The 26,662-nt window shown below is 42.6% G+C and overlaps 1 protein-coding gene and 1 long non-coding RNA gene across 6 annotated transcripts in view; both read left to right on the plus strand.

Moving 5' to 3' along the window:
• The window catches only part of unc80 (unc-80 homolog (C. elegans)), a 45,611-nt gene extending 27,364 nt beyond the window's left edge, over positions 1-18,247 (plus strand). For 2 of the 5 annotated variants that reach the window (XM_074626691.1, XM_074626692.1), the window contains 32 exons: positions 2,002-2,188; positions 2,340-2,471; positions 2,588-2,731; positions 2,845-2,945; positions 3,111-3,197; positions 3,421-3,604; positions 3,780-3,874; positions 4,128-4,217; positions 4,366-4,467; positions 4,572-4,752; positions 4,831-5,096; positions 5,213-5,347; positions 5,486-5,624; positions 5,760-5,856; positions 5,961-6,131; positions 6,242-6,334; positions 6,422-6,640; positions 7,202-7,432; positions 9,350-9,473; positions 9,551-9,676; positions 9,757-9,880; positions 9,977-10,183; positions 10,262-10,446; positions 10,535-10,700; positions 10,846-11,025; positions 11,111-11,258; positions 12,697-12,753; positions 13,772-13,853; positions 14,114-14,219; positions 14,559-14,579; positions 14,832-15,037; positions 16,282-18,247. In XM_074626691.1, the coding sequence (XP_074482792.1) occupies positions 2,002-2,188; positions 2,340-2,471; positions 2,588-2,731; positions 2,845-2,945; positions 3,111-3,197; positions 3,421-3,604; positions 3,780-3,874; positions 4,128-4,217; positions 4,366-4,467; positions 4,572-4,752; positions 4,831-5,096; positions 5,213-5,347; positions 5,486-5,624; positions 5,760-5,856; positions 5,961-6,131; positions 6,242-6,334; positions 6,422-6,640; positions 7,202-7,432; positions 9,350-9,473; positions 9,551-9,676; positions 9,757-9,880; positions 9,977-10,183; positions 10,262-10,446; positions 10,535-10,700; positions 10,846-11,025; positions 11,111-11,258; positions 12,697-12,753; positions 13,772-13,853; positions 14,114-14,219; positions 14,559-14,579; positions 14,832-15,037; positions 16,282-16,746 (4,851 nt within the window). In that variant the 3' untranslated portion in view covers positions 16,747-18,247. Of the gene's footprint in view, positions 1-2,001; positions 2,189-2,339; positions 2,472-2,587; positions 2,732-2,844; positions 2,946-3,110; positions 3,198-3,420; positions 3,605-3,779; positions 3,875-4,127; positions 4,218-4,365; positions 4,468-4,571; positions 4,753-4,830; positions 5,097-5,212; positions 5,348-5,485; positions 5,625-5,759; positions 5,857-5,960; positions 6,132-6,241; positions 6,335-6,421; positions 6,641-7,201; positions 7,433-9,318; positions 9,474-9,550; positions 9,677-9,756; positions 9,881-9,976; positions 10,184-10,261; positions 10,447-10,534; positions 10,701-10,845; positions 11,026-11,110; positions 11,259-12,696; positions 12,754-13,771; positions 13,854-14,113; positions 14,220-14,558; positions 14,580-14,831; positions 15,038-16,281 lie in introns of all 5 variants that reach the window. The other 3 variants (XM_074626690.1, XM_074626688.1, XM_074626689.1) reach the window with 3 other exon arrangements.
• Positions 18,248-18,962: 715 nt separating this feature from the next.
• On the plus strand, positions 18,963-26,351 carry LOC141763273 (uncharacterized). The gene is made up of 4 exons (XR_012593069.1): positions 18,963-19,130; positions 21,809-21,889; positions 24,480-24,583; positions 26,322-26,351. It is a non-coding gene; the product is annotated as an uncharacterized LOC141763273 (long non-coding RNA).
• The last annotated feature ends 311 nt before the right edge of the window (positions 26,352-26,662 follow it).

Genomic DNA, 26,662 nt, shown 5'->3' on the forward strand with positions numbered 1-26,662 from the left:
GGATTTAATGGATTGCCGTGGAATTTTGTACAGCCATTCTTGGTTTCCAGAAGATGAATGATTTTCACTTACTATATTTTTAACCTTTGTTTTATGGCCAAATCCCTGCAAAACTAATGACCATCTAATCGGCCTCAACTGTACCTGCTAACATGCTAAACTAAGATGGTGAACATGGTAAACATTATTGTCATTGTGACAGCAATGACGCTTTCAGTTGGGTACTTGTGATTTATGTATTGTAATGTAGAACATGTTTACATGCTTTAACGTTCAAAAAAACGCTTTATTTTTCTCACACCGGCTGTGCTGCAGCACCTCTTTTCAACCTCTTTCTGAAATGCTCTGTTTGAGCTCCTGCTCTGTCTGAGAATAACTGATAATACTTAATGTTGAATATGAGTCATTCATAGTTTTGTGGGATTATCCCTTATTTCATGGCTTATTTGGGGATTTAAACATTATTATTACATATTTATATGTATATAAAAAATACAAAATGAAAAAAACTAAGCATTCAAATACTGGTTTGGAGGTTGAATAACATGGCAATGGTCGAAGCTTCGTAGCATTCGGGTTAGCGTTACTGTGGAATCTTTCAAACAGATTTAAATTATGTGTACGCCACTAATTGCATTCAAATCACCATCTCCATTATATTTGGGGTGTGGGCAGACATCTTCAGTCGGATATCTCAAAAATTGGTCAAACTAAATCAAAACTATCAGCATAGTTAGATACAACTAAGGGTAAGTGAGAAAGTGTGTTTTGCTTTTTTTTCATAATTTAGGTGAACTGACCCTTTTAAATCCTATAACCTGTAAAAAAAAAAAAACAACATAGTGGGTATCTTATTTTGACACTCCTGCATAACCCCACAACATACCCAAAGCAGATACAATGCACTTTAGACTGCTTTAATACATTTGTTATTGCTATGCAAGTGTAATGTGGACAAACTGCACCAAGAAATCTGCTAATTCAAGACAAATATGTGTAACATACATTTCTAAGCTCATTTTAAAGTATCAAAAACAGATTTCTTGGTGTTTCCTTTTTTACTTTCTTGTCTTTTTTTTTGTTAAAAAGCATGATTATCAAAATATGTTGAATAGATTTTGATGACGACCTGCGAACACCTGTTCTATAATTTATCTATCGACTGTCTTTGTTTTTAGTACTCCACATTAATTCAGTCAGTCCATACCATAGTAAGTTGGTATTTCTGTCCGGATGTTTGTGCTGATGCATCTTGTTACCTCAGATCATTAATGACAGGAGGGAAAATTTTCTCCATTGAGTGTTTTTAGCCCATTTGGGAGCTGTAGGTTTTCATCAGGGATCAGAAGCTTCATGGGTCATTTCAGATAGTTGCATCTTGATCAGTGAAACACACCACACTCAAAAAGTGTTCTAGCACTTGCTCTGATTGTAAGAAAAAAAATTAAAAAAATAACAGCATGCATCGGACATTCAGACATTTTGTGTGTGTTGTGCTGTTGATGCATGGTCATTGGATGAGAATGACTTTGCTGTGTATGTTTTTCATATCATGCGTTCAGCCTATTTGGATATGTATGTGTATGAGCACTCGTGCGAATGCTGTGAGGCATTTACTGTACACAAGATACAGTAAATTCTCCAAATTCCAGTCTGAATACATTTATTTGTGTCACAATTTGTCATGATTGAAATCTTTCCTATTCAATACTTCAACAGTGTTCTTCATGATGCTCAGGATAGCATTAGAGCATGAGATCAATGTGCTGGAGGAGAGTTACTGTATTAATGTGTTGTCCGGTCATTTTACATTACAAAATGCTCCTCAGATGTAACCATTAGCCTAGAATAGATGTGCACACACGTTCCTGAGAGATTTAAACTGTCAGTTTTGTATTAATTTGTGCAACTCCCTCATTCTGAACCCTCTGTATGTCTGTACCCGCTGTTCTACCTCTGTGCCGTTTGACCCAACGCCACCCTCCATGCCACCCTTTTCAGAAATCCTTCTCGGCGCGGGCGGTGTCGCGCTCCCACCAGCGGGCCGAGCACATCCTGAAGAACCTGCAGCAGGAGGAAGAGAAGCGGCGCCTGGGCCGCGAGGCCAGCATCATCACGGCCATCCCCGTGGCTCAGGAGGCCTGCTACGAGCCCACGTGCAGCCCGCCGCCCGAGCAGGAGGAAGAAGGTGGGGCTACCAGGCACACGAGCATATGAAATTACGCAGAAATACGAAAAACGTTTGATGGGAATTGGCAAGCTGCTGACTGCTCTGTGCCCTAATAGCATGTTGTTTCTCCTGTGCCTGTACTGGTCATGTCGGGCCTTGATCTCGCCAGCAGAAGAAGTGGTGAACCTGGCATCACGCCGTCTGTCTGTCAGCCCATCCTGCACCTCCAGTAACTCCCACAGGAACTACTCCTTCCGTCGGGGCTCTGTATGGTCCGTCCGCTCATTGGCCAGTGCTGAAGGTATGAAAACAAAAGAATCCCTGACAATGAAAAACTTAATAACAGAACTTTTCATTCTCTGTTTGCTTGTTTTTTTAAATAAATCTTAACCATATCTGGCTTCATGTTTTTGCCAGATGAAGAAAACACCACAGAACACACTCCTACGCACCACATGTTACAGCCACCACAAGCCGTCTTCCCGGCATGCATCTGTGCTGCAGTCCTACCAATAGTGCACCTCATGGAGGACGGGGAGGTTCGGGAGGATGGCGTGGCCGGTAGGTGTCATTATCTTTAGATTCAGTGTTGAAATATAACAGACAAATTCCAGTTATTGAAATATTTTATCTGCACAGTCATAAAAATCACAATACCTTCAATGTGTCTTCAGTGAGTGCTGTTGCCCAACAAATCCTGTGGAACTGCCTAATTGAAGACCCTGCCCTGGTTCTCCGCCACTTCCTGGAAAAACTAACCGTGAGCAACCGACAGGTGGGTGAACAAACACAGCTTCAGATCTGATAAATCAGAATCTGAAGTGGCTGCTCTTTACGGTTACACTTACTGTAAATCAGTGAGGAATAAGTGCACAAGATAAAGGCTTAAAATGGGAAATGTCAAATGTGACATGACTTTGTTTGCTTTGTGTTATGCCAGGATGAGCTGATGTACATGCTGAGGAAGCTCCTGCTCAACATCGGAGATCTGCCGGCCCAGACCTCTCATATCCTCTTCAACTACCTGGTGAAGCAACAGATAATACTTTACCTTTACTTATTATTGGTGCAGCTAACCTGAAATATCCATAACAATTGTGCATTTTCTGATAAAAAGCAAAACATTTGGCACAAATGTATGTCATGAAAATAAATAGATATTGGGGCGCTGCAAATTTGACCCCTCGCTGCCAAATTGTCTCTCAATTAACCATCAATTCTTTCAATCTAATCTCCCCCTCCTACTGCAGGTGGGACTGATCATGTACTTTGTGCGGACTCCGTGCGAGTGGGGAATGGACGCCATCTCGGCCACATTGACCTTCCTGTGGGAGGTGGTCGGCTACGTGGAGGGGCTCTTCTTCAAGGACCTCAAGCAGACCATGAAGAAGGAGCAGTGTGAGGTCAAACTGCTGGTCACCGCATCCATGCCAGGTGAACTTACTCATACTTTGATTCATTTAAGATCCCGTCGAGACTCCAGGTCTCATTTACAACGGAGACATAGCTGAGACAGATGACCTAAAGAACTCTACATTTGATTTAATCCGGATGATGTCAGTAATGTGTCAAATATATTTAAATATTATCTTGTGCATTGTTGATGCAGGAACCAAAACACTGGTGGTGCACGGGCAGAACGAATGTGACATCCCGACACAGCTTCCAGTCCATGAAGACACCCAGTTTGAAGCCCTGCTCAAGGTCAGGACACCAGTGGTGGAGGAAGTACTCAAGTTACTTAAGTAAAAGTACCCGTACGACAATGTAAAAACACTCCACTACAAGGAAAAGTCCACGGCTCTCACCCATAAACCCTTTTCTGATTCAGTGATCAAGGAGTGTCATATTCACAGTTGCTACTCTTAATTTTTCTTCTTCTTCTTCAGCTAAATATTAATGTAACTGAAGTAAACTTATGGAAGATATTCATGATCTTTTCTCCTCCCCAAACCAGGAGTGCCTGGAATTCTTCAACATTCCAGAGGCCAGATCGGCACACTACTTCCTCATGGACAAACGATGGAACCTCATCCATTATAGCAAGGTAGATACATTCGGTTTATCTTGAAGATATTGATCTGTGAAACCAAGGTGCATCTTGATACACAATCGTAGCAGAGAAGGAGCTACGCTGGACTTGTTCTTCTTGTTTTTGAGGCACTTATTGAACATTTTCTGTCTCCCTCCTCCAGACGTATGTAAGAGACATCTACCCCTTCCGGAGATCAGTCTCTCCCCAGCTCAACCTGGTCCACATGCTGCCGGAGAAAGGACAGGAGCTTATCCAGAAACAGGTATGGAAGATTTAAAATTCCACATTTAGGGCTCTTAAATTAGTCTGCATTAAATCAACACCTTTCTCATTCTGTTTCTTTTTCCTCCTCTGTTCTCCTTCTAGGTGTTTTCCCGTAAACTAGAGGAAGTTGGTCGGGTCCTCTTCCTCATCTCCCTCACACAACACATGCCGGCTGTGCACAAGCAGTCCCACGTGTCCCTGCTGCAGGAAGACCTCCTCCGCCTGCCATCCTTCCCACGAACCGCCATCGACGCAGAGTTCTCGCTGGTCAATGAGCCACAAGGTGAGACAGACTCCAGCTGCATCATCAGGCACTTCAATAAAAATCATTCTACTTGATATACTTTTGTTTTTATCACAGGTAAGGAGCTGTTTGGATTGGACACCCTCCACAAGGTGCTGTGGATCAAGCTGCTGGAGGAGATGTTTCTGGGCATGCCCAGTGAGTACCCGTGGGGCGACGAGATGATGCTGTTCCTCAACGTCTTCAACGGGGCTCTGCTGCTGCACCCGGAGGACAGCGCCCTCCTCAGGCAGTACACGGCCACCGCCATCAACACCGCTGTTCACTTCAACCATCTCTTCTCCCTGAGCGGCTACCAGTGGATCCTGCCAACCATGTTGCAGGTACGGATACGTGCGTCCTGCAGCAAATGATATAGATAAGAAATATTTAATAAGAGACAATGTACAACTTGTTCAACTTACATACCTTCCTGTGTCCTCTCTTATTGTTATGACAGGTCTATGCTGATTATGAGAGCGACCCTTTACTGAGGCAGGGCATCGAGTTCTGCTGCCGGCAGTTCTATATCCTCCACCGCAAACCCTTCGTCCTGCAGCTGTTTGCCAGTGTGGCTCCGCTGCTGGAATTCACAGTAAGTCTACTTGAGTACACACATGTTCAAATCAATGGGTATTTTAAGTTTTGCGGGAGCATTTTTGTATCCTTATAGCTTTTGTTTTTATATTTCTGGATGGCTGAAATTTGTGAATTTCTTCATCTCCCATCCCAGACCAGCACCAGTACTGGTCTGTCGAAAGGAGTGTCAGCTCAGTGTCTGTTTGACCTGCTGGTCTCTCTGGAGGGTGAGACCCAGGACACCCTGGATGCTCTGGAGCTGGTTAAGGCTGAGAAACCTCTACGCTCTCTAGGTAAACTGTCACTTTCACACACGTATTGTTGTCTTTTATTCAAATTAAACCTCCTGCTAACACTGTTTTCTAAGTGTCCCTGTATTTGAATTGTACAAGCAAAAACAAATAGATGGATGTACTTTTTTGTTGCAGATTTCTGTTATGGTAATGAGGACTTGGCCTTTTCCATCAGCGAGGCCATCAAGTTGTGTGTCACCGTGGTCGCCTACGCCCCTGAATCCTTCAGGAGGTATGGAAACATATCAAAGAAACCTTGAGGATTTTTCCTCTCTTCTGCATCTTTTCCGCAGAAATTGCTTTCCGTCATCTTATAGTCTGCGTGTATCTCTCCAGTCTCCAGATGCTGATGGTGCTGGAGGCCTTGGTCCCCTGCCACCTCCAGAAGCTGAAGAGCAACACGGTTACGATGGAGTCCGCCTCGGCTGCCAGGGACGAGATCGCAGCCATCGCTGCTCTGGCCACATCCCTGCAGGCCCTCCTCTACAGCTCAGAGACCCTCACAAGGTCTGACAACAACAATACCAGTCTGAGAGTCTGTTTTATTTGTGCATCAGGATGTGATGTCCTTTTAGCTGCTTACAATCCTCATAACTTTATCCACACCTCCTCCACAGGCCCATGACGGCACCCCAGATGTCCCGCTGTGATCAGGGCCATAAGGGAGGCACTACAGCTAACCACGCCATGTCGGGAGGGGTGAACACCAGGTCAGGACTATAACATGATTAATTATAGGAGATGATTTCAGTGCAGTTCTGGAGTCTTACAGGTCTTGTTTGTATGCATGTGCCCAGGGACAACCTCCACCTGTTGGAAGAGGGCCAGGGCATGCCGAGGGAGGAGCTGGATGAGCGCCTCGCCAGGGAGGAGTTCCGCCGGCCGCGGGAGTCCCTGTTAAACATCTGTACCGAGTTTTACAAACACTGCGGGCCGCGACTCAAGATCCTGCAGAACGTGGCCGGTGAGCCGCGGGTCACGGCCCTGGAGCTGCTGGACATCAAATCCCACATGAGGTGATGCGATTTACTCACGACTGACTTCAAAGCGACTTTTATCAGATTTATTGGCAACAATTTGTAAGTCGATTGCTCTTTTTCTACAAGTTGTTTGAAGGAGGAAAGAGTGTGATTCATTCATTTTTTTACCTAGAGAGCAATAAAACAGGAGTAGATATCATATACAAATGTATGGATTGTGCTCCCGGTACTCATATGTGACACGTCTTACGTTATTTATTCTGTTTGGGTTTTTTAGCACTATAGTAATTCAACAGATGATTTACTGTGGAGACAGACACTTCATTTTCCTCCGCTGCATTTCATTCATTACGTCCAACATGCATCAATAAATAACGTAACAAGCGGACACACTGAACTGCAGGCTGCAGAGTGTGTTTACCGCTGTGACCACCAGCAGCCCTCGTCAGCATACGTTAGTGGACGAATTTGCCTAATCTTCGCAGGTCTTTAGACTGCTATGGAAACGCAGACAACAATGGGCTAAAGGAACCTTTTAGTTCCTTGAAAAGTAGTCCCAGGACTAAAACCCAGTGTCTGTGTGTGCCTCTTCCTCAGGCTGGCAGAGATCGCCCACGCCCTGCTAAAGCTGGCCCCCTACGACACCCTCACCATGGAGAGCCGAGGGCTGCGGCGCTACATCATGGAGATGCTGCCCATCACCGACTGGTCGTCCGAGGCCGTCCGCCCCGCCCTCATCCTCATCCTCAAGAGGCTGGACCGCATGTTCAACAAGATTCACAAGATGCCTACCCTCAGGTGCGCTCGCCCACAGGCATTATGCACCAGGTCTGTTGGATACAATCCCTCTTCTTTCTCCGTCTCCCTGTGAGTGTATCGTGCTGTGCCGGTGCCGTGTCGTGTACAGTAGATAGCCGGCTTCTTGGCACTGTCCTCTGTAGTGCTGCCTTCGTGGGTGCTGTACCGTAAGTGCTGCTGTTGCGTGTTTTCGTGCAGGTACTTGTGGGTGTGCGAGAGGAGTTACTGTAAATGCATACGTGGATGCTGTGTGTACTAACGATGGATCACCAGCAGTGGTTCCTCTAAGCCAGAGTCCGGTCTTGTGTCATAAAACATGAGGCAGAGTTTTTGAACTAATAAGCTAATTAAACATTTAAGTAAGATTCAATAAAACTAAGCAAGGCTACAGAATATAAAGGTATTCCACAGGCTAATTTGCGGGACCGTCAGAGCAGCATCTTGGCGATAACCTCAGAAAGGCTAAATAACAACAACATAAGGCTACCCTTTTAAAATCAAAAGATTACAAACTTTAAAAATAACAATTTAATGTAGTTTTCCTCACAGAAATGAATGAAATACCGAGATATAGACTAAATGTATATTATTTTAAAAAGTCTTAGGTCCTGTTCAGACCTGGTATTAACATGCGTCCTGAGTGATCGGATCACAAGTGGACAGCTCTGAGTACAGGTGTGAATGCACTCGAGACGCATTGAGATCTTTCAGACCGCATTCAGAGGTGGTCTGGGCCACACATGGTCACATTCTTTTAGCAGTGCATACGAGAATGTGTCCTGGGCCACATTAAGCACCGCCTACTCAACTGATGTCCCGCTGGGATCCGCGGGATCACTGCGCTCCTCATGTGACTAGACCGGCAGATGCGAGCGCTTGTCTGCCTCGCAGCACGGACACAGCTTCTGTGCTCTACTGCATCCTGTCAATGCAATTGTATTTGATTAAAATATATATTATCTATAGACTACATATCTACACACGGAGCTGATACCCGCCTGCTCACTCTCATCCACGGCTCTCTGAAGCTCTGTACGCCGCTGTTGCCTGGCAAAGGCAGCAGTGCAGGTGGCGCGGAGGTCCCCGAGGACCGCAAATACAATAACCTTATATTTTGATGTTACTAAAATGTACCCGAATTCACCAATATGTAGGATATTACTACTGACATTCCTGTAATATGACGTCACAACGTCTGCTGTATTAGCCGTGTGTTTACTACGTGTTTATTTGCATATAGAGCGGGGACATGAGATCGGATCACAAGCGGTCACTCAAGACGCATGTGGAGACGAATTCTAATGCCAGGTGTGAACAGACGTACTTAAAGCTGTCCACTTGTGTTCGGATCACTCAGGACACATGTCAATGCCAGGTCTTAAAATAGAGAATGCCTCGAGACCCCCTTTGAAGCTTATAAGGAGAGACAATGAACTACATTCGAAGGTGATAAACTATACAGGGACTTTAAAATCAAAACTAAAATGTTACAGCTGTACCACAAAAACAGCCCCAGTGCAGCAAAAACAAGCAACACCTGCGTCCTCTTCCGTGACATAAGACTGCAGGCTCAGAGGGAACGCTGGTCTCAGGTGTGTGTGCTTCACATCAGGATCTGTTCCTGCAGTGTTCAGCTGGCTATGTTTGTGAGCTTTGCAATTTTTGTTGTCAGTATGGCCTTTTTACTACAGTCATAAAGGTGATGATTATGTGACGGAAAATGTTAATAGAGCGGTAAGTGTTGATGGTTTTTCTTCTCTGCTTTACATTTAATATTGATCTTATGCCACATTCAAGTCATTTCAAAAGAAGTTGATGAGATAGAGCATCTTGAATTCATCCCACATGACACGAATGTGGCATTTGTGCTTTAGTCTATTTTTAAATTCATAGAAATTTGCTTTTATCGGGGTGCGGGGTGGTGTTGTATGGGTGGGTGTTCTCCAGGAGACAGGTGGAGTGGGAGGCGGCCAGCAACCTCATCGAGGGGATCTGCCTCACCCTGCAGCGACAGCCAATCATCTCCTTCCTCCCGCACCTTCGCTCGCTGATCAACGTCTGCGTCAACCTGGTAGGGAAACATACACAAGACTGCGCAAATCATTCTACGTAATGTGTTTTTCATTATTTATCTGCGTGTGTTGTCAGGTGATGGGTGTGGTCGGTCCCTCCAGCGTGGCAGATGGGCTTCCTCTTCTCCACCTCAGCCCCTACCTGTCCCCTCCGCTGCCCTTCAGCACCGCGGTGGTGCGACTGGTTGCCCTGCAGATCCAGGTAGGCATCACTTTCACTCATCTGACTTGGACATCCATTCATCAGCAACACTAATTGTCCATTTTTTTTCTTCGTCCTAGGCCTTGAAGGAGGACTTTCCTCTCAGCCATGTGATCTCACCTTTCACCAATCAGGAGAGGCGAGAGGGGATGCTGCTCAACCTGCTCATTCCCTTTGTGCTCACTGTGGGCTCTGGAAGCAAAGGTAAATACTTTTTATTTTGTTGTTTGAGAGGTTGTTTCAAAATGCCATTTAAGTTATTTATTCAAAATCAAATGTCTGTCTTTTTCCCCCTCGCAGATAGCCCCCACCTGGAGCCGCCCGAGGTCTTCCTGCTCCTCCAGACGGTCATCAATATCCTCCTGCCTCCTCGGATCATCTCCACCTCCCGCACCAAGAACTTCATGCTGGACGCTTCGCCGGCTCACTGCTCCACCCCGGGCGACACGGGGAAGGATCTGCGCAGAGAAGGATTAGCAGAGTCCACCAGCCAGGCTGCATATCTGGGTACGAATGAGACGTGACAGCATTATATATTACAGCCTCTCTTGTTCCCTTCTCATCCCCTTCCCTCATTCCATGCAGCTCTGAAGGTGGTGTTGGTTTGCTTCGAGCGCTCGCTGGGAAACCAGTGGTACCGGCTGAGCCTGCAGGTGAAAGAGATGGCTCTGAGAAAGGTGGGCGGCTTGGCCTTCTGGGACTTCATTGACTTCATCGTCCGAACCCGTATCCCTATCTTTGTCCTGCTGAGACCCTTCATACAGTGCAAGGTAACGAACCAGCGAATGTCTTTCCGCTCATTCACTTTAATCGTACGTGCACTTGTGTACTATTTGTCTTCCTTACTGGTCCATCTAGTTGTTGACGCAGCCTGCTGACTCCCAGGAGGAGATTACAGCACGTCACCACATCGCTGACCAGCTGGAGCGACGATTCATCCCGCGACCTCTCTGCAAAAGCTCCCTGTTTGCAGAGTTCAACAATGAACTCAAGATCCTCAAGGAGGCCGTGCACAGCGGCTCTGGTCAGACTCTTATACTGAAGCAAAAACTACCATTTCTTGAATTTTTAAAGTTCTGTCTTTTATTCATGTTCTGAATCGTAACTTCCTCGTATTGTTAACTTACATTTAAGCCTGTGTTTGTGTTTGACCTGCCTCCACCCAACAGCTTACCAGGGCAAGACGTCCATCAGCACAGTGGGCACCTCGACATCAGCATATCGCCTCAGTCTGGCCACAATGTCGCGCTCCAACACGGGCACCGGCACAGTTTGGGAGCAGGACAGCCAACCGTCACGCCAACCCTCCCAAGACACGCTCAGCCGCACCGACGAGGACGACGAAGAGAGTCAGAAACATTCCCATTTTCTTTCACGTTTGACATTTGTCGAACTTCGAACTGGACTCACCTCCCTCCATCCTTCTCCCTCCAGATGACTCCATGAGTATTCCCAGCGTGGTGAGCGAGCACGAAGCCTTTTTGCCTCGGGGGATAGCACAGCGCCGCTTCTCCAGCCACGCCACCGGCTCGGCGGCCTCGCAGCCCGAGGTCCCCCGCACCACCATGCTGCCCAGCCACAGGTGACATTCAACAACACACACCTGCATGCACGCAAATACACACTGAAACACACGAGTACAAACAAGCACAACTTTTCTTCAAGTGTAGGTTCTCTTATAGACGAGAAGAGTTTTGGGTATGTAAACAACTGAATGCAAATCTGAGATTGTAGTTTTAGTTTGGCTATAAAAGACATCTTTGTGAAACTCTTGGGAGGCAGGTGCATTGGAAAGCAAGCATAGGACAAGTAACGAAGAAAAGATTCCACACACTGTCTAACAAACCAGAGCGCTTTCTTTATCTAACAATGTTTCAATTCAACAAGGACCTATCTTTTTTATAATCTGAGGAAGATCAAAACAGATCATAACACTGACTGTTTAATACGTGTTATAAGTGTGCTGGTTTGTGACAATATGCAGGATCTTTTCTCCATTATTTGTCCTGCAGCTGGAGATACAGGACAAAAGATTTGAGTGGTGAGCAGACAGAAATAATCTCACTGTGTGAAACCTCAAGATTAATTGCAAATTAATCGCACATTTTTGATCTGTTCAAAATGTTTTTTCAAAATTTAAAGGGAGATTTGTCAAGTATTTAATACTCTTATCAGCATGGGAGTGGGCAAATATGCTGCTTTATGCAAATGTGTGTATATATTTGATATTGGAAATCAATTAACAACATAAAACAATGACATATATTGTCAAGAAACCCTCACAGGTACTGCATTTAGCATAAAAAAAACTGCAGCCCAACAGGCAACAACAGCTGTCAGTGTGTCAGTGTGCTGACTTGACTATGACTTGCCCCAAAACTGCATGTGATTATCATAAAGTGTGCATGTCTGTAAAAGGGAGACTCGTGGGTACCCATAGAACCCATTTACATTCACATATCTGGAGGTCAGAGGTCAAGGGACCCCTAGCTGTAAAACTGAGCCCGCTACAACCCAAAAATCACAAGTTGCATTAATACGTTACAGAAATTAGTGGCGTTAAAACAAATTTGCCTTTGACAGCCCTAGTTGTAAGTATTCCTGTATTTCCTGTTCAACCTGACTCAGTCCGCTGAGCTTGAACTCAACCAATGAGATCATTTCTGTCTTCAGAGCTGCCTTCAAGAAATGTTCATGTTTGATCAAATCTTGGCTTTTTTTAATGAAATATGTAGAATTAATATTTTGAAAAGGATCAACCAGTCATATCCCACAACCACAGCCATTTTTTATGTGTATATCTCTGTTGATTTATAATGTTTTTGTTCAACAGTCTCAGAGCAGCATTGTGAAGTAGCTAAGACTCTGTATCTTGGTAAGAGTGTTAAAAGCTTTGTTGTGGTCAGAGCCCTGGCTTCTAGCCCCGCTGTCTGGGGCTCAGGGACTTGGGCGGTGCTGAATCTCGACTACACTCCCTAAACTCCCATTCTCCCCCTTCCTCCGCCCCCCCCTTTTTACAGTGAACCCAATGTGCTAGATGAGTCCCAGGGCCTTCTGCAGGAGGGTAACCTCTCTAGGTACAGTGGCCCTCTCTCTGTGTGTGTCCCGTTGGTGCGTTCTTGCATCTGTCCGCCAGTGGGAGGGGCATCGCCTCGGGACGGCCCCCTCTATTGGCCGCCTCGCCGTTGATCACTCATCCACATCCAATCAAATCGCCTCGGCCCGCCACACCTCCCCCCCCCCCCCCCCCCCCCCCCCCTACCTGTCTCTATCTCTTTCTGTGTGGGTCCAGTGTGCCTTGTCTCTGTCCCCTACCCCCCCAACTTCCTCTTGAGCTCCACACTGACCCTCATCTTCTCAGCTCATCTGCTGTGCTATCCTAACCAGGCCCCTACCTCCTTAAAAAAACACTGAAGAGGGCCCCCGCCCTCAGCCTCGGGGCCAGGGAGCTCTGCCTCTGTTTCTCCTCTGTTAGCTGTGGGTGTTTACATCACTAAAGTCAGCCTCTCTCCCATTGGTGCCATGGTGTTTCATACTGTTTACGTGTCTATCAGGCTTCTCGCTGATCAAATTGGGCGTCCTACTCTGGATACCAATCTGTAGGGGCAAGGGGGCACTGGGGTGGCAACCATAAAACAAGAACATTTATTGTTTTCTTTGTCCTGTTTTGTCCAATTTTGCTTTTGAGAACTTTAAATTTGGTTGGATGATAAACTAAGTCACACTTTAAAAAAAAAAAAAAAAAGGGGAATTTGAAATGTTTGAAAGGAAAAAGTTTCTTTTGTCAGTGTTGCTACTCCAGCCCCTACTATCCCTTGTTGTGTTTTCCTTGTATGAATCATGGCAGCATTGTTTTTTCCTGCACTGTGATTGGGTGTCTTGTAACATACTGTGTGTGTCGTGTAGTGAGTGAATGAGAAGAATAGTAGCAACATCTTGTTGTGGTCAAAGATGTGGTCAGTTAGCGAGCGCAGCTGGGGATGCGGTGGCCTTTTTGGTTCTTTCATGGTGATGTATTTCCATGTCTTTTGTGTGTGCGTGTGTGTGTGTGTGAATGCAAATGTGTGTATGTGTCCGTCTGATTGATTGTACCAGGGTTGCCAGTGTGCAGAGTGAACCGGGCCAGCAGAACCTTCTGATCCAGCCTCCGTTAGGAAGAAAGAGAGGCCTCAGACAGGTGTGGACGTCAACTTTGTCTTTCATTTTTAATGAAGTTATGCAAACTGCATGGGCACGACAAAATATGGGATTTTTATCCAAAAGAAAATTTCAAAAAGGGGAAATATGAATTCATTTTTAAATGATTTTTGAGTTTTATAGGAAAACACGACACCTCCAACTGTAACAGAAATGAATGTTGCATTCTGAAAAATAGACCTAGGAGTTTTCTCTCTGATTCTCTATACGGGATGAGATTTAACTGTGACTTCCCTGCAGCTGCGACGCCCCCTGCTGTCCATTCCAAAGAGTGAACCACGCAGTCGATCTGGAGCGAGGCTTTCGACGACCCGCAGGAGCATCCAGCCCAAGAACAGACCTCTGGGTAACAGCACACGTGCATTCACCTGTGTGTGTGTTGGTGACTGAATGTGAGGATGTGTTTGTAGATAAGTGATGATGTTTGTCTGTCTTAGAATATTAAAACAGGATGAGTGAAAAACTAACTTACCCTGCACTTCAGATCAACACACAACAAGCCAAATCCAAATACATAATCCTCCCATTGAAATACTATATTTAATGTGTGTGTGCTGACTTGAACTGACCCGTTCTCCCCATTCACAACCTCCGTCTTTGTTCCAATGCTGTTTGTTGTACCACTGTTCACCAAACTGACTCTTCTCACTCTGTTCTGTCTCATGCCTTATGTTGCGAAATAAAGAAACTTTATTGGACTGTGAAGGTGAGACACAATCATTAACCCTTCATCTCCACCCTGCAACGGCCCGCCCCCTTCTTTTTTTTTTTTATCTGCAACCTCACCCAATAGGGCGCTCTGCATGTCTGTCTTGCATCCCCTCCCAGTCCCTGCCTCCCTACCCCTCCTGTCCCGTCCCTGCCTCCACTCTTTTCGGTGGTGCTGATGTGTTAGCGAGTCGCTAGCTGGCGCTGTTGTCTCTGTTTTGATCACGTGCGCATGCATGTGTGCCCACAGCGCAAGGAGACCAAAAGAGGTCAGTGACCTTTACAGAGAATCAAGGCCAGCAGGGGGGCAGCAAGCCCCCGACTCCCAGCACTACGGAGCCTCCAGCTGAGGGCTGGAAGGCCAGTCCTGCCCTTTCAAAGCCCCCGACCCTGGAAGTGCCCTCTGCGTCCTCCGCCACGGTGACCGCCGACCTGCACGGCCCTGCTAACACACAGGTAGGACCAGCAGAGAGAGGACTGGAGCAGGGGTGACTGTTGAGACAATGCATTATGGCAAATTCTCATTACCTGCTGAAAACCATGCATTTTCTAAACTATTACTGTTATATGGAGACCCAAAGTGGTCAATATTAAAAAATAAAAAGGACTTTCATATAAATAAATAATCATATGGAGGCAAAATATGTAGTATAACCATGACATTGTGAAATGATCAGATGCATTTTAAAACTCAGATCATGAATATTAAAGGGCGGGTCCAGTATTTTAGTTTTTTTTTTGTTGAGATTTTTACATCATTCTGTATCTTCCCAGTGGTGTGCCTTATGTATTCAAATCACAAACATTTCAATTTTAGTCAAAATACGTATGTTTTAGTGTTAAAATGCTATTTTCCCAAGCCCGTCTAAAAACGTTTTCCCACGTGACCTGACGTAGGTTTCTGCATGATGATGCTGCTACATGTTCAGTATATATAATGTACATAGTCAGTGTATTAACGTTACATACAGTAACTTAGATGGCGGTCGGCGCGGTCCCAGTTTGGAGAAGCAGACAGCAGTACCGGCACGGAAGCTAAGCAGCGTACTACTGCGGACGCCACGTTAGTTCGGATCCGAAAGTTACACAATAACACAAACAAACTAACCGATCAATGCAGCGGTAGACCAGCAACTCCCGTGTCCTGTGAGATAAAATGGCTGTTTTTGTGAATGGAGTCTGGTCTAGGGGCTTTGAATATTCAGCGATACAGCGGCTTCAGTTCCCTGTCATAAAGGGCTGTCTGATGGTGAGGAAAAGTGGTGAAAATATTCTAAATATAGCGTACACTTGAACTGATATTGATTTTTTGAGGTGGCTAAAATATGTTTTTCTGCTTAACATCGCCGCAACAGTTGTATCACTCTCCTTAAAGCCACCAGACTACATTCACAAAAACAGTAATTTTACCTCACAGAACGTGGAGTATACATACAACACCACTTTAAAAAAAATCCGAACTAACCTTATCAGTTATTTCCAAACTTCTCCTAACTCAGCGTGTGTTCACATTATTCATAACCTTATTGATTACGTCACTCCTTTTTGCAACGGCTGAGTGGGCGTTTCCATTAGAATAAAACGGAATGCAGATGGACCCGTACTTTAAATACATTTTATCCTTACTGCAGGTTATTTTTTATTTCCGAAGTCCACTTTATTTTGAAAAATATTACAGAAACAAAGTGTATTCTCCCCAGGTCCCTCCACTCATAAGCAGCAAGGAGAAGAGAGAGCAGTGGGTCCTTCGCAGCAGCCTCTCCCCTCCCCCCTCCATCTCCCGCGCCTCCACCCCAACACCCCCATCCCGAACCTGCTCCCCTCTCCCCCTGTCCCGCACCTCCTCTCCTCTCCCTCCGCCGCGCCCGGTGCTGGGCACGGCGCCGGCCCCGGGCCCCCCGCCGCCTCCGCCCCTGCCGCCGGCCCCTCTCCTGCCTCCGCCGCCGCCGCCGCCGCCGCACAGGATCAGAGAGAGCCCCGGGGACGAGGACACGACGGCGCTCCTGCCGCGCAGCGACACCCTGCTGCAGCTCAGCGAGGACGACGGCACAGAGAACCCCCTCCTCACCCCGCTGCTGTCCCATCCCTCACCCCGCCGGTCACCCCGCCGGCGGCCCCTGCCCCTCTCCCCCGTCGACCTGGACCTGGATGAGTCCCACGTTTGAGAGGGGTGACTGTGTTTTTCTATCAGTAGCCCACGCCAAATGCCATACAATTACCTGCAGGGTACGGATAACAGGGAGGCTGTGCTGCATACACTTCAAAAACAGAAAAAGTATACATTTAGATTTTATTAAATGACAATCTAAAAGTACGTAGTTAGAAAGGAAGGGACTGTTTTCCACACTAACCCCCCTGCCTCAAGTGTGTCTGTAACCCACCGACTTGTTTTCAGTTCCATCTGCAGCCTCGAATCCTGTTTTCCCCCTAAGCTTTGCCCTGAAACTAAACTGCTCTCTCCTCACGGTAGCTGTTTAGTTTTGACAAAAATGTACACTCCTAAATGTATAAAACAAAACCTATTTCCCCTCCGTCCCTCTCTCTCTAGGCCTCTTATTGTAAGTGTTGAATAACAACATGAAAATCATTTATCTGTTCTCATGGCTACATACCCTGAGGGTTGAATGTATATCTTAGCAGCAATCTACCTTATTGCTTTCGTCACAGCAACGTGAAATCATGCTGGAAGTGGACCTGTGCTGGTCTAATCCATCCCGAGATAAAAGATTTATTTTTTAATTTTAGATGAAATTATAACAGATCAGAAACGTTTAAAGAATTGATATTTAAGAAAAGATTGCTTCTAATACTGTGGATTTGAATGTGTCTATATTGTGGAGATTTATATAAATTTAAAAAAGGAGATGTTATAACTTGTATAAAAAGTATATTAAGAGCCATTCTAAAACTATGGGTGAAATAAGGGCCTTTATATTAAATGAAGCAGCAGTAAATATACAATACAGTATATGTATTTAAACATTTTATGTGATCATATGGAAGAAATGAGAGATGTTCTGTTGTTTCTACAGCTCTCATTATAATCATAATATCAAACATATATGTGTTTTTTGTGTGTATTGCAGTGTCTCAGCAGAATATTTTATTTGTGACCAAAGACAATATCTTCGTGTTTATCAGCGTAAAATATGTTTTTTGAGAAAAACATACAACATTTACAAAAGACTCAGTCACTCGTCCTGATGTTTGCAGTGCCGGTCATGTTTTGTTTCCGTGTCTGTGATGTTGTCTTATGCTCAGAACGGGGGGGGGGGCAGCGAGACTCCTTTTATCGCTACTCGACAGATAGCCGTTACCTCGTTGCTCATTCCATGCCTTAACAGAGAAATATTAACACGTCTGTCTGTTTAAATGAGTTTATTGTGTCTGCTGAAAACCTCATACCTCCTAAATGTCCACTTTTAAGGAGATCATATAGTTGCATAACACATTTTTGTATGTAAAAACATGCCAATTTTACAACGCTCTCCCCTTTTCATCAATAATAATGTTAAATCACGTAATACTGATGTGCCATAATTCACACCAACGCACTGTGAGTGTTATTGGCTGCTTCTCTTTACTATATGTCACTTTCTTTTGACTATTTGTGTCACACTTTGTGAATATTTGGGTCAATAGAGATTGTGTACTGTTCATTTATGCAGTGGGAATAGAGAGGGAATAACGCAACCTCTATAGGGGTGTCTTAATGCAGTTAATTCAACAAATATTTAAAGTGTATCCTTAATAAAAGCACACATTACTCCAGTTTCTACCTAAGTTAAGACCCCAGATGTTCGACATTACGATAAAGGAAATGCTGTAAGTTTCTGTAATGCGTTATTGTCCTGTCCTCTGTATCCTAAGTTTAATTTTTTGCACAATGCAAAACATATCTATCTCAAATCCATAAAACACACTCAATTCAAGGTTTTTAAAGAAGTTTGAAGAAGCATCAGTGTTTTTAGCCAGAGGGCCTTTTGGACTGTTGAATCTGAGTTCCCTTTAAATGTAACGTGTCTGTCAAATTATGTCTTTGTGCAAAGTTAGAATAAAGCTATCAGAATATTTCTGGAATATATAAATAAATGGATATTGTTTACAATGTTTTTCAGCTTTCTGTCCATAAGTATATATATATAAAAAACACCAATGAAAAATAATAAAATAAAACATCTGTATTCAAGTGTTGCACTTCAAATTTTAACATAAATCCAAAATAGTAGAATAAATTAAATGTCTATCTTATTTATTTATTTTTATGTTTATTTTATTTTATTTTATTTTATTTATATTTTGTTTCTGCACAATCTCCTGTTCCACACTCCAGTAGTCCAGCAGGTGGCGGTAATGCACCTCTAAGTACCAACACCAAAGAACAAGAAGTAATGTCCGCTGCAGTGCAATCAGCAGCACCTGTGTGCTTCTCCTACTACCACCTCAAGACAACATGTCTGCAGACGGCTGGACATGTTGACATTAGAGCGGATGAATTCATGGATTTATGATGATGTGCTTCATGAAGACGTGTGGAGGACGTTATGAGGTCAGTCAGAGGCTGTAGAGCCCCACAAACAAACATTACACAGGCTCGCTGGGTCCGTTGCTAGGAAGCTTAACTGTCCGTTGCTAGGTAGCTTAACTGTCCGTTGCTAGCTAGGTAGCTTAGCGTCCAGCTAACTGATGCTACATGCTAACGTCAGAGCCGTTGGTAACGGTTGGTAACGGTTGGTACAAGGCGGTTGAAAAGAGCCAGTGGGCTGTTGGGAATATCAACATTTTCCTCAGACCAAAACCAGAAAACAACATGTAACGGAGTCAATAACAGTGTTTCTGTAATATAGTTAAATTCATGTTTTCATTTTTGGGACAACCAACTGTTGTTTTCTGAGCTTTTATTTTGTAAACAGTGCCTCTAGCATTAGCGGACAGCCAGGGCTTTTATTTTGTAGTACCTGCAGGTGCACTGTGGGTCAGTTCGTCCGGTACTTGCTGCGCTTTAATGATGGTCAATAATATCATTTAAGTTGTTGAAATATACCTACTGGTACAAATAAAGTCACCTGAACTTTTAATTTAATTTAATGTTAAATTTAATTTATTTTTTTCCAATTTTTGGGAACGAATAAACAAGGATAAAATCACACGATGATGCCATTTAAATCAAATGCTTATTTTTCCCACCCTTCCTTATTATTGTAGAAAAACTAAAGAGAGCTCCGACATCTGTGGTCTGATGGGTAAACATGTTGGGATGTGTGTTGAATGTGTGTGTTTGCAGCAATGTGCGGATGAGAATATGAATGCTCATTTGTGAGTATGCAATAGTGCAAATGCCTGTTTCTGTGTCTATGTATCAATATGTGTCTCCATAGTGTGGAGAAGTCGCCAGTATGGTATTGCACAGGTGTGGGACTCGAGTCGGACTCGATTTGCAAATTTGAGGACTTGTGACTTGCTTGACTCACATTGATACAAGACTTGACTTTGACTTGGTATTCCTGACTTGAGACTTAACTTAGACTTAAGACGGATGACTCGAAAGGACTTGACTTTTTTAGTTAAATATTTTAATTTAGAAAAATGAAAATATTTTTAAGTTTTGTTTTTGAAACATTCGGTGATTTCTAGTACAATGCAAGCAAACCTGGCAACCTACTAGGACTCAGCAGAGGCCAACGCAGGAGGCAGCGAGATGTCATGGAGGGGCCGAGTACATAACAATAACACAAATAATACAATTTGGATTCAATGATTATGTTGTCGATGACAACACGTTAAGTTTAAGCTACGTCAGACTTGACTTCTAATCAATAATGCATTTTATTGAGAAGACATATCGTTAATGTAAAAGACAATCGGGGGACTGATTCGGGGCCATATACCCAGTTGCTCCGTGCTTATATAATATGTGCACATCAATCGTGTCGTTTTGATTCATTATTCTACACAGTTCCTTCTGAGCATCAACAGGCATTTCACTCCTCTTATAACTCTGTGACAGAGATGGTTCGGGTTCAAAGCTAAAGTTTAAAAATAATGCACGTAGGCCCAGACAACAATAAGTTTCCTCTGAGAGAAAACTCTCTACAGGAGTCCCAGACTGTCAGCGTGTCATGAGGACAGCCCAGTGATTAAAGCCTTGTTATTTAGCTAATGTTTCATGTGTTTTCAAGGTACATTTTCGTTTGATTTGTATGCTGATTTCAATAATTTATTTGCATGCAAGTTATTGTTATGCTAGATTTATAGTGGACTGGAGCTTCTTATGCATATGATTGAGGTTAGTAACAGACTAACGTTGTTAAGATGGCTAAACTGTGATAATACCCTCATTAAATTAACTCTGAGCCCGTTAGCTAACGTTATGTAAAGTAATCTACAGTTTTTGCCACAGCACCAGACAAATGGGATTACAGCCCAGGTGTTGATTGCTTCATTCTTAATTATGATGCATTATTTTCTGATGATCAAGTTCGTTGTTAAAAGTTTTTCTAAAAGTTTCTGAAATGTATGCCTTTGTTGTTTTATAACTAAGGGATAGTTTAAAGCCTACCAATGCACAATTAATAATCAGAGGAGGTTTGTAAATGTTTCATTTCAATGCGTGATATTCCCATAACATTTGCTGTTATTATTATTATTATTATTATTAAAGCAGCCTCCGGATCGAAATAAAAGGAAGAGAGAAGGAATGAAGAATACAGATTTTGTTAACAATATTTATTTATCCGTAACTCAATATTTTCAAGGGACACTTCACTTGCAACTTGTTTTTTAATTTGCCATGGGGAGCATTTTAATTTGACTCACCAAGAGCCCTGTAAAGTATGCATATAATCATCTTTTCATGACCACTGTCTTTTAACTGATTTAAATGTGGAATCTGGGTTAGATCATCAGAATTTCGTATGACTCAACTTGACTTGCTTGACTTACAGCAGGGACTCGACTTGACTTGCTTGATTCTCACCACAGTGACTTGGGACTTGCTTGAGACCTGAAGGTTAAGACTTGACTTGCACGTGTGTGACTTACTCCCACCTCTGTCATATTGTTTAACGCTGTAACTCACGCACAACACATTTAGTAACTTATCAGTCCCGTGAATGCGTCATTTCCGGTTTAGAGGTTGATACTAATGACGCAGCCTGCTAGCTTAACGTGTAACATCCGGGTATCTAGCTAGTTGCTAATGCAGCACCTTTCTGTCCTTTCATCCAGGTGTGAGCGGGCTGTGATGACCATCTGAACGCTGTTCCTCACCTGTCTGCTGGTGTGTGTCCCATCATACAGGTGTGGTATGTTAGTTGAATATGCATGTTATATATGTTAAGTAGCGTCTTCATTTTGGCTCAAATTCACTATTTTATTAGGCATTTATTTCCCTTTGTTAACCAGAACGTGCCTGCTGTGTTCTGTAACCCTCCTGAAGGTGGCAGCAGAGCACAATTTATATGTAAATCTCTTCTGTTGTTAAAGAAAAATTAAAACCACTTAGTCCATGATAGTGGTTTTGAGAATGTTTTTCCCAAACTCTAAATGCCCATTTAGTCCATGAGCCAGGGTGTTGGTCGTGCCACTTTGGAGAGACCAGGTCTCATATTGATTTGTTTAAAGGTCTATGTCCCTAGTGTTGGAAAATGCATGATAGCTTTGCAGCAATGGTAGCTTTCTATGTGCTATCACTCCTTTTTTCATCCCTCCATCATTAAAATTTTTCCATCTTTTTTTACCATTTTACACATAGATCCAGTATAAAAGATGGTAACCAACACACAATATCACAAAGTTATATATCGTTGTAAAGCTTAGTCTATATCCATCGGTCACATTGTCACGACACTGAGGTCAAGAGAATTTGACCTCTAATGCTGCAGCATTGGGCAAATTCTGAATGGCACTCCAAATGCCCTTATAACTAACTCCATATTAATCTTATGTGCCTATGGATAGTTCCAACATAAAGGGCACAAAAAGAGCTTTAAAATAATATATTACATGAATAACAACAATAACAACATTTCTTATGAGAATAAACGTAACTTTGTGCAGTTTGTATCTGATAGAATGTCAGAACTTTGCATTGAATTCTGTTATTGGGGCCGTTGTAAATGGCTTTCTAAGCAGCAGAAACTCAAAATAATACAAAAACTCATCTGGATCTATGTATAAAATGGCGAAAAAAGATGGAAGAATTTAAATGATGGTTGGATGGAAAAAGGAGTGATAGCACATAGAAAGCTACCATTGCATCATGCATTTTCCAACACTAGGGACACAGACCTTTAAAACAAATCACTACGAGACCCGGTCCCTCCAAAGTGGCACGACCAACCCCCCGGCTCATGGACTAAATGGGCATTTAGAGTTTGGGAAAAACATTCTCAAAACCACTATAGATTTTAAATTAATAGTTTACATGCAAAGATTAACTCAGTCAATACTTTTGCATTTGCACAGAGATGCACCCTCTCAGTGTACATGTCCTCTCAAAGTAGTGCTGTGATGCTGGATGTTACAGGGACTGTGATAAATGATTGCATAAAAAAAGTCAACTTTTTTTACTCAGATTTTATGCATACGGTGTTCTTTACTCCGCGGCCTAACTGGATGCGAGCGTCCGACTATCGCGCCGCATCACGCAGCATCGGACGCTCTCTGTCCACACTGAATGCGTTAAATATTCACTTCTGTTCTACATCACGTAAGCAAACCACGTACATATCAACTGCGTGCTCCGTATCAGACTGGAGACGTAACCGGACGTAACCACTTCTAAGATGGGTTAGCAGTACTTGCTATCTACGTTTGTAGCTTTCTTTTGAAACACAAAACACATGTTTTATATTGTGATATTTATTGGGAATGACATTCAATATAGCATCCTTAATAAGGACTAAATGTGGATGTTTCACCCACCAGTTTTTGTTCCTGCTCAACCTGCTGTATAGTGTAACATTAGTCCATTGTGTTTTCCACAAAACTGAACAAAACAATCCGAACGGGTAGAAGAAAGATGTAAGAGGAGCACAGGATGCTTTTCTTACTCTCTTGGTCCTCTTTTGTGTTTTAATGCACCCAATTTATAGGCCTACTTTCTACTAGATTAAAAAAAAACACAGACGGCAAACGGCAGCGGATCAAAACGAGGCTTCATACTGAAATACTGTAGTGATGGCTAATATTTCTCATTGTCTCCATAGTTGTCTCTTTTGTGCTGTGTGTTTTTGTTTTGTTTTAACCATAAGTGCTGTTAAGTTTCTTGACACCAGGTAGCTCGTAATAATTTTTCTCTGGTGGACACTACGCATATAACTGCGAGCGTCAATGCTTGTGCTCAAAGTGACAATAATGAAGTTAATATCCTCATCTACTTCCAGGTCAATTGACCAAAGTTTTCTCCCGCTGTCGGCGGCCCCGACGGCTCATTTTATCTAAACTAATCAGCCATTCCTAATCCATGTTGCTGCGTTCTCAACGCGAACAACAGGATAAATAGGAAAACGCCGTCGGTCAAAACTTCAGCTCAAAATGAGGCGTATGCTAAAAATATCATAGTATAGTATGTCGAAAAAAAGTCATAGTATAGTATGTTGAAAAAAGGTCATAGTATGCTATAAAAATATAGTATAGTATAGTATGTTGAAAAAATAATAAAAGTCATTGTATAGTATGTGGGGAAAAAACTCCTAGTATAGTTAGTGGAACATTTTTTAATGTCATAGCACATAATATAGCTTTTCATGGTACTCAATGAAACTTTACTCAGGTTAAAATGATCATAGCAAACAACACGGTAAAAATATACAACACACAACATTAATCACACATTAAAGTAGTTCTAAAGCAGTGCGTTTTGTTTTGTGATTTGAATCTGGACAGATTGGTGCAGTCTCGGATGTGTTTGGGGAGTGAGTTCCAGTGGCCGGGGACAGCTATGGAGAATGCTCGGTCTCCTCAGGTCCAGTGCTTGGTTCTTAGTGGTGGAAACAGGAGGTAAGTCATTAAAAAATCATAATATAGTATGTTGAAAAAGGTCGAAAAAATAAAAAATGTCATAGTGTAGTATGTAGAAAAAAAAGTTATAGTATGTCATATAACAAGTTATCGTTTAGTATGCCATAAAAATGTCATAGTATAGTATGTCGGAAAAAAAAGTCACAGTATACTATGTTGAAAATAGTCATAGTATGGTGTGTGGAAAAAAATGTCATGGTACAGTATACTATAAAAAGAGTATAGTATAGTATGTCGAATATGAAAAAAGTCATAGTATAGGATGTAGAAAAAAATCATAGTATAGTATGTTGAAAAAAATGGCATAGTATGCTATAAAAATAGGATGTTAAAAAAAATATTATAGTATAGCATTTAAAAAAGATCATAGTATAATATGTTAAAAAAATATCAAAGTATAGTATGTTATAAAAAAATCATAGAGTATGTTAAAAAAAATATAGCATGTTAAAAAAAATCATAGTAAACTATATTAAAAAATATCTAGGTATAGTATGATAAAAAAAATGGCATAGTATACTTTGTTAAAAAATATCATAGTATAGTATTTAAAAAAAATATCAAAGAATTAAAAAAATGTCAGTTTAGTATGTTAAAAAATATAGTTAAGTATGTTAAAAAATATAATACTACTAGTATAGTATGTTGGAAAAAAATGATATAATCGACTATATTAAGAAAATACAAAGTATAGTATGTAAAAAAATATATATAGTTTAGTATGTTAGAAAATTTCATAGTATAGTATGTTAAAAAAATATTTTTGGTATTAATGCACCTTTCAGCAGCAGAGAGTTTAAGAAGCACCAGGGAAGATTGTGAATCACCATTGTTTTTATTATCACATTTCAATGTTTACAGACTCCATGACGAAGAACTTGGAGCCTTTCAGCCAGCACACTGATGAGGACCTGTGGAAGCTCAGGAGGAGGTTAGTATCTGATCAGCACACTCCAAGAGTTGAGCTTCTAGCTCTCATTGTCACATCTGTCAGACAAACAGTCACTCTGTGTTCCCCGCAGGTGCAGCTGAAGTCCGTGGCGGAGGAGATGGTTCTGGGTGAGTTGGGCTCCAGCTTCAGCGTGGGCCAGAGGCTGATGGTGTGGAGTAGTACTCCACTCTGTGTTAGAGTGGGGTACTATGTAAGTCATGGTTTTTTATGTTATAAAAAAGACAGCGACGTACATTAAATTTGCCTTGGCGGAGGTCATACTACAGTATGTTGAAAAAAATGTCATAGTATGCTCTAAAAATACGTCACAGTATATGTTGAAAAAACTCGCTTAGATGAAATTCAACTTTATTGTCATTGCAAATAGTACAAGTACAACGAAATGCAGTTTTGCATCTAACCAGAGTGCAAACAAGACCGTATATAAAAATGAGGATATATCGCTGTATGTACATATTTACAGATTGTAATTAAAATGTGTTGTATTCTGATGAATAATAGCTTAACTATAAGTTGCATTCTGATGGGACATTGTAGAACAAGTAATAAAAGTCACTGTATAGCTTTTCACGGTACTCAACGACACTTTACTCAAGTTAAACTGATCATAGCAAACAACACGCATCATTAATCACACATTAAAAGGTGAGGTTTGTTTTGCGATTTGATTGCGGACAGATTGGCGCGTGACTTCCAGAGGGACGGGACAGCTATGGAGAACGCTCTGTCGCCCCAGGTCTCGGTTCTTAGAGGCGGAGCCAGGAGGTTGGCATCACAGGAGCCGAGGCTGCAGGAAGTAATTCAAAAATCGTAGTATATTTAATGTTAATTTATCACAGTTTTTTGTGGTAGTTTATTCTTTGTTTAATGCCAGTCAATCGTAGTTCAATGGCGGATGGTACTTAAAAATCTAGCATTTAAGTGCCAGTTAATCGTAGTTCAATGGCACTTAAATGCTAGGATTGAACCATGTTTAACTGGCATTTAACTCAGAATATGGCTGATGGTAGTTTATTCTTAATTAAATGCCAGTTAATCGTAGTTCAATGGCGGATGGTACTTAAAAATCTAGCATGTGTCTTTTGATGCTCTGAAGGAGGTTTTGG

The sequence above is a fragment of the Sebastes fasciatus genome, chromosome 24 (assembly GCF_043250625.1).
Source record: "Sebastes fasciatus isolate fSebFas1 chromosome 24, fSebFas1.pri, whole genome shotgun sequence".
Classification (NCBI taxonomy): Eukaryota; Metazoa; Chordata; class Actinopteri; order Perciformes; family Sebastidae; genus Sebastes; species Sebastes fasciatus.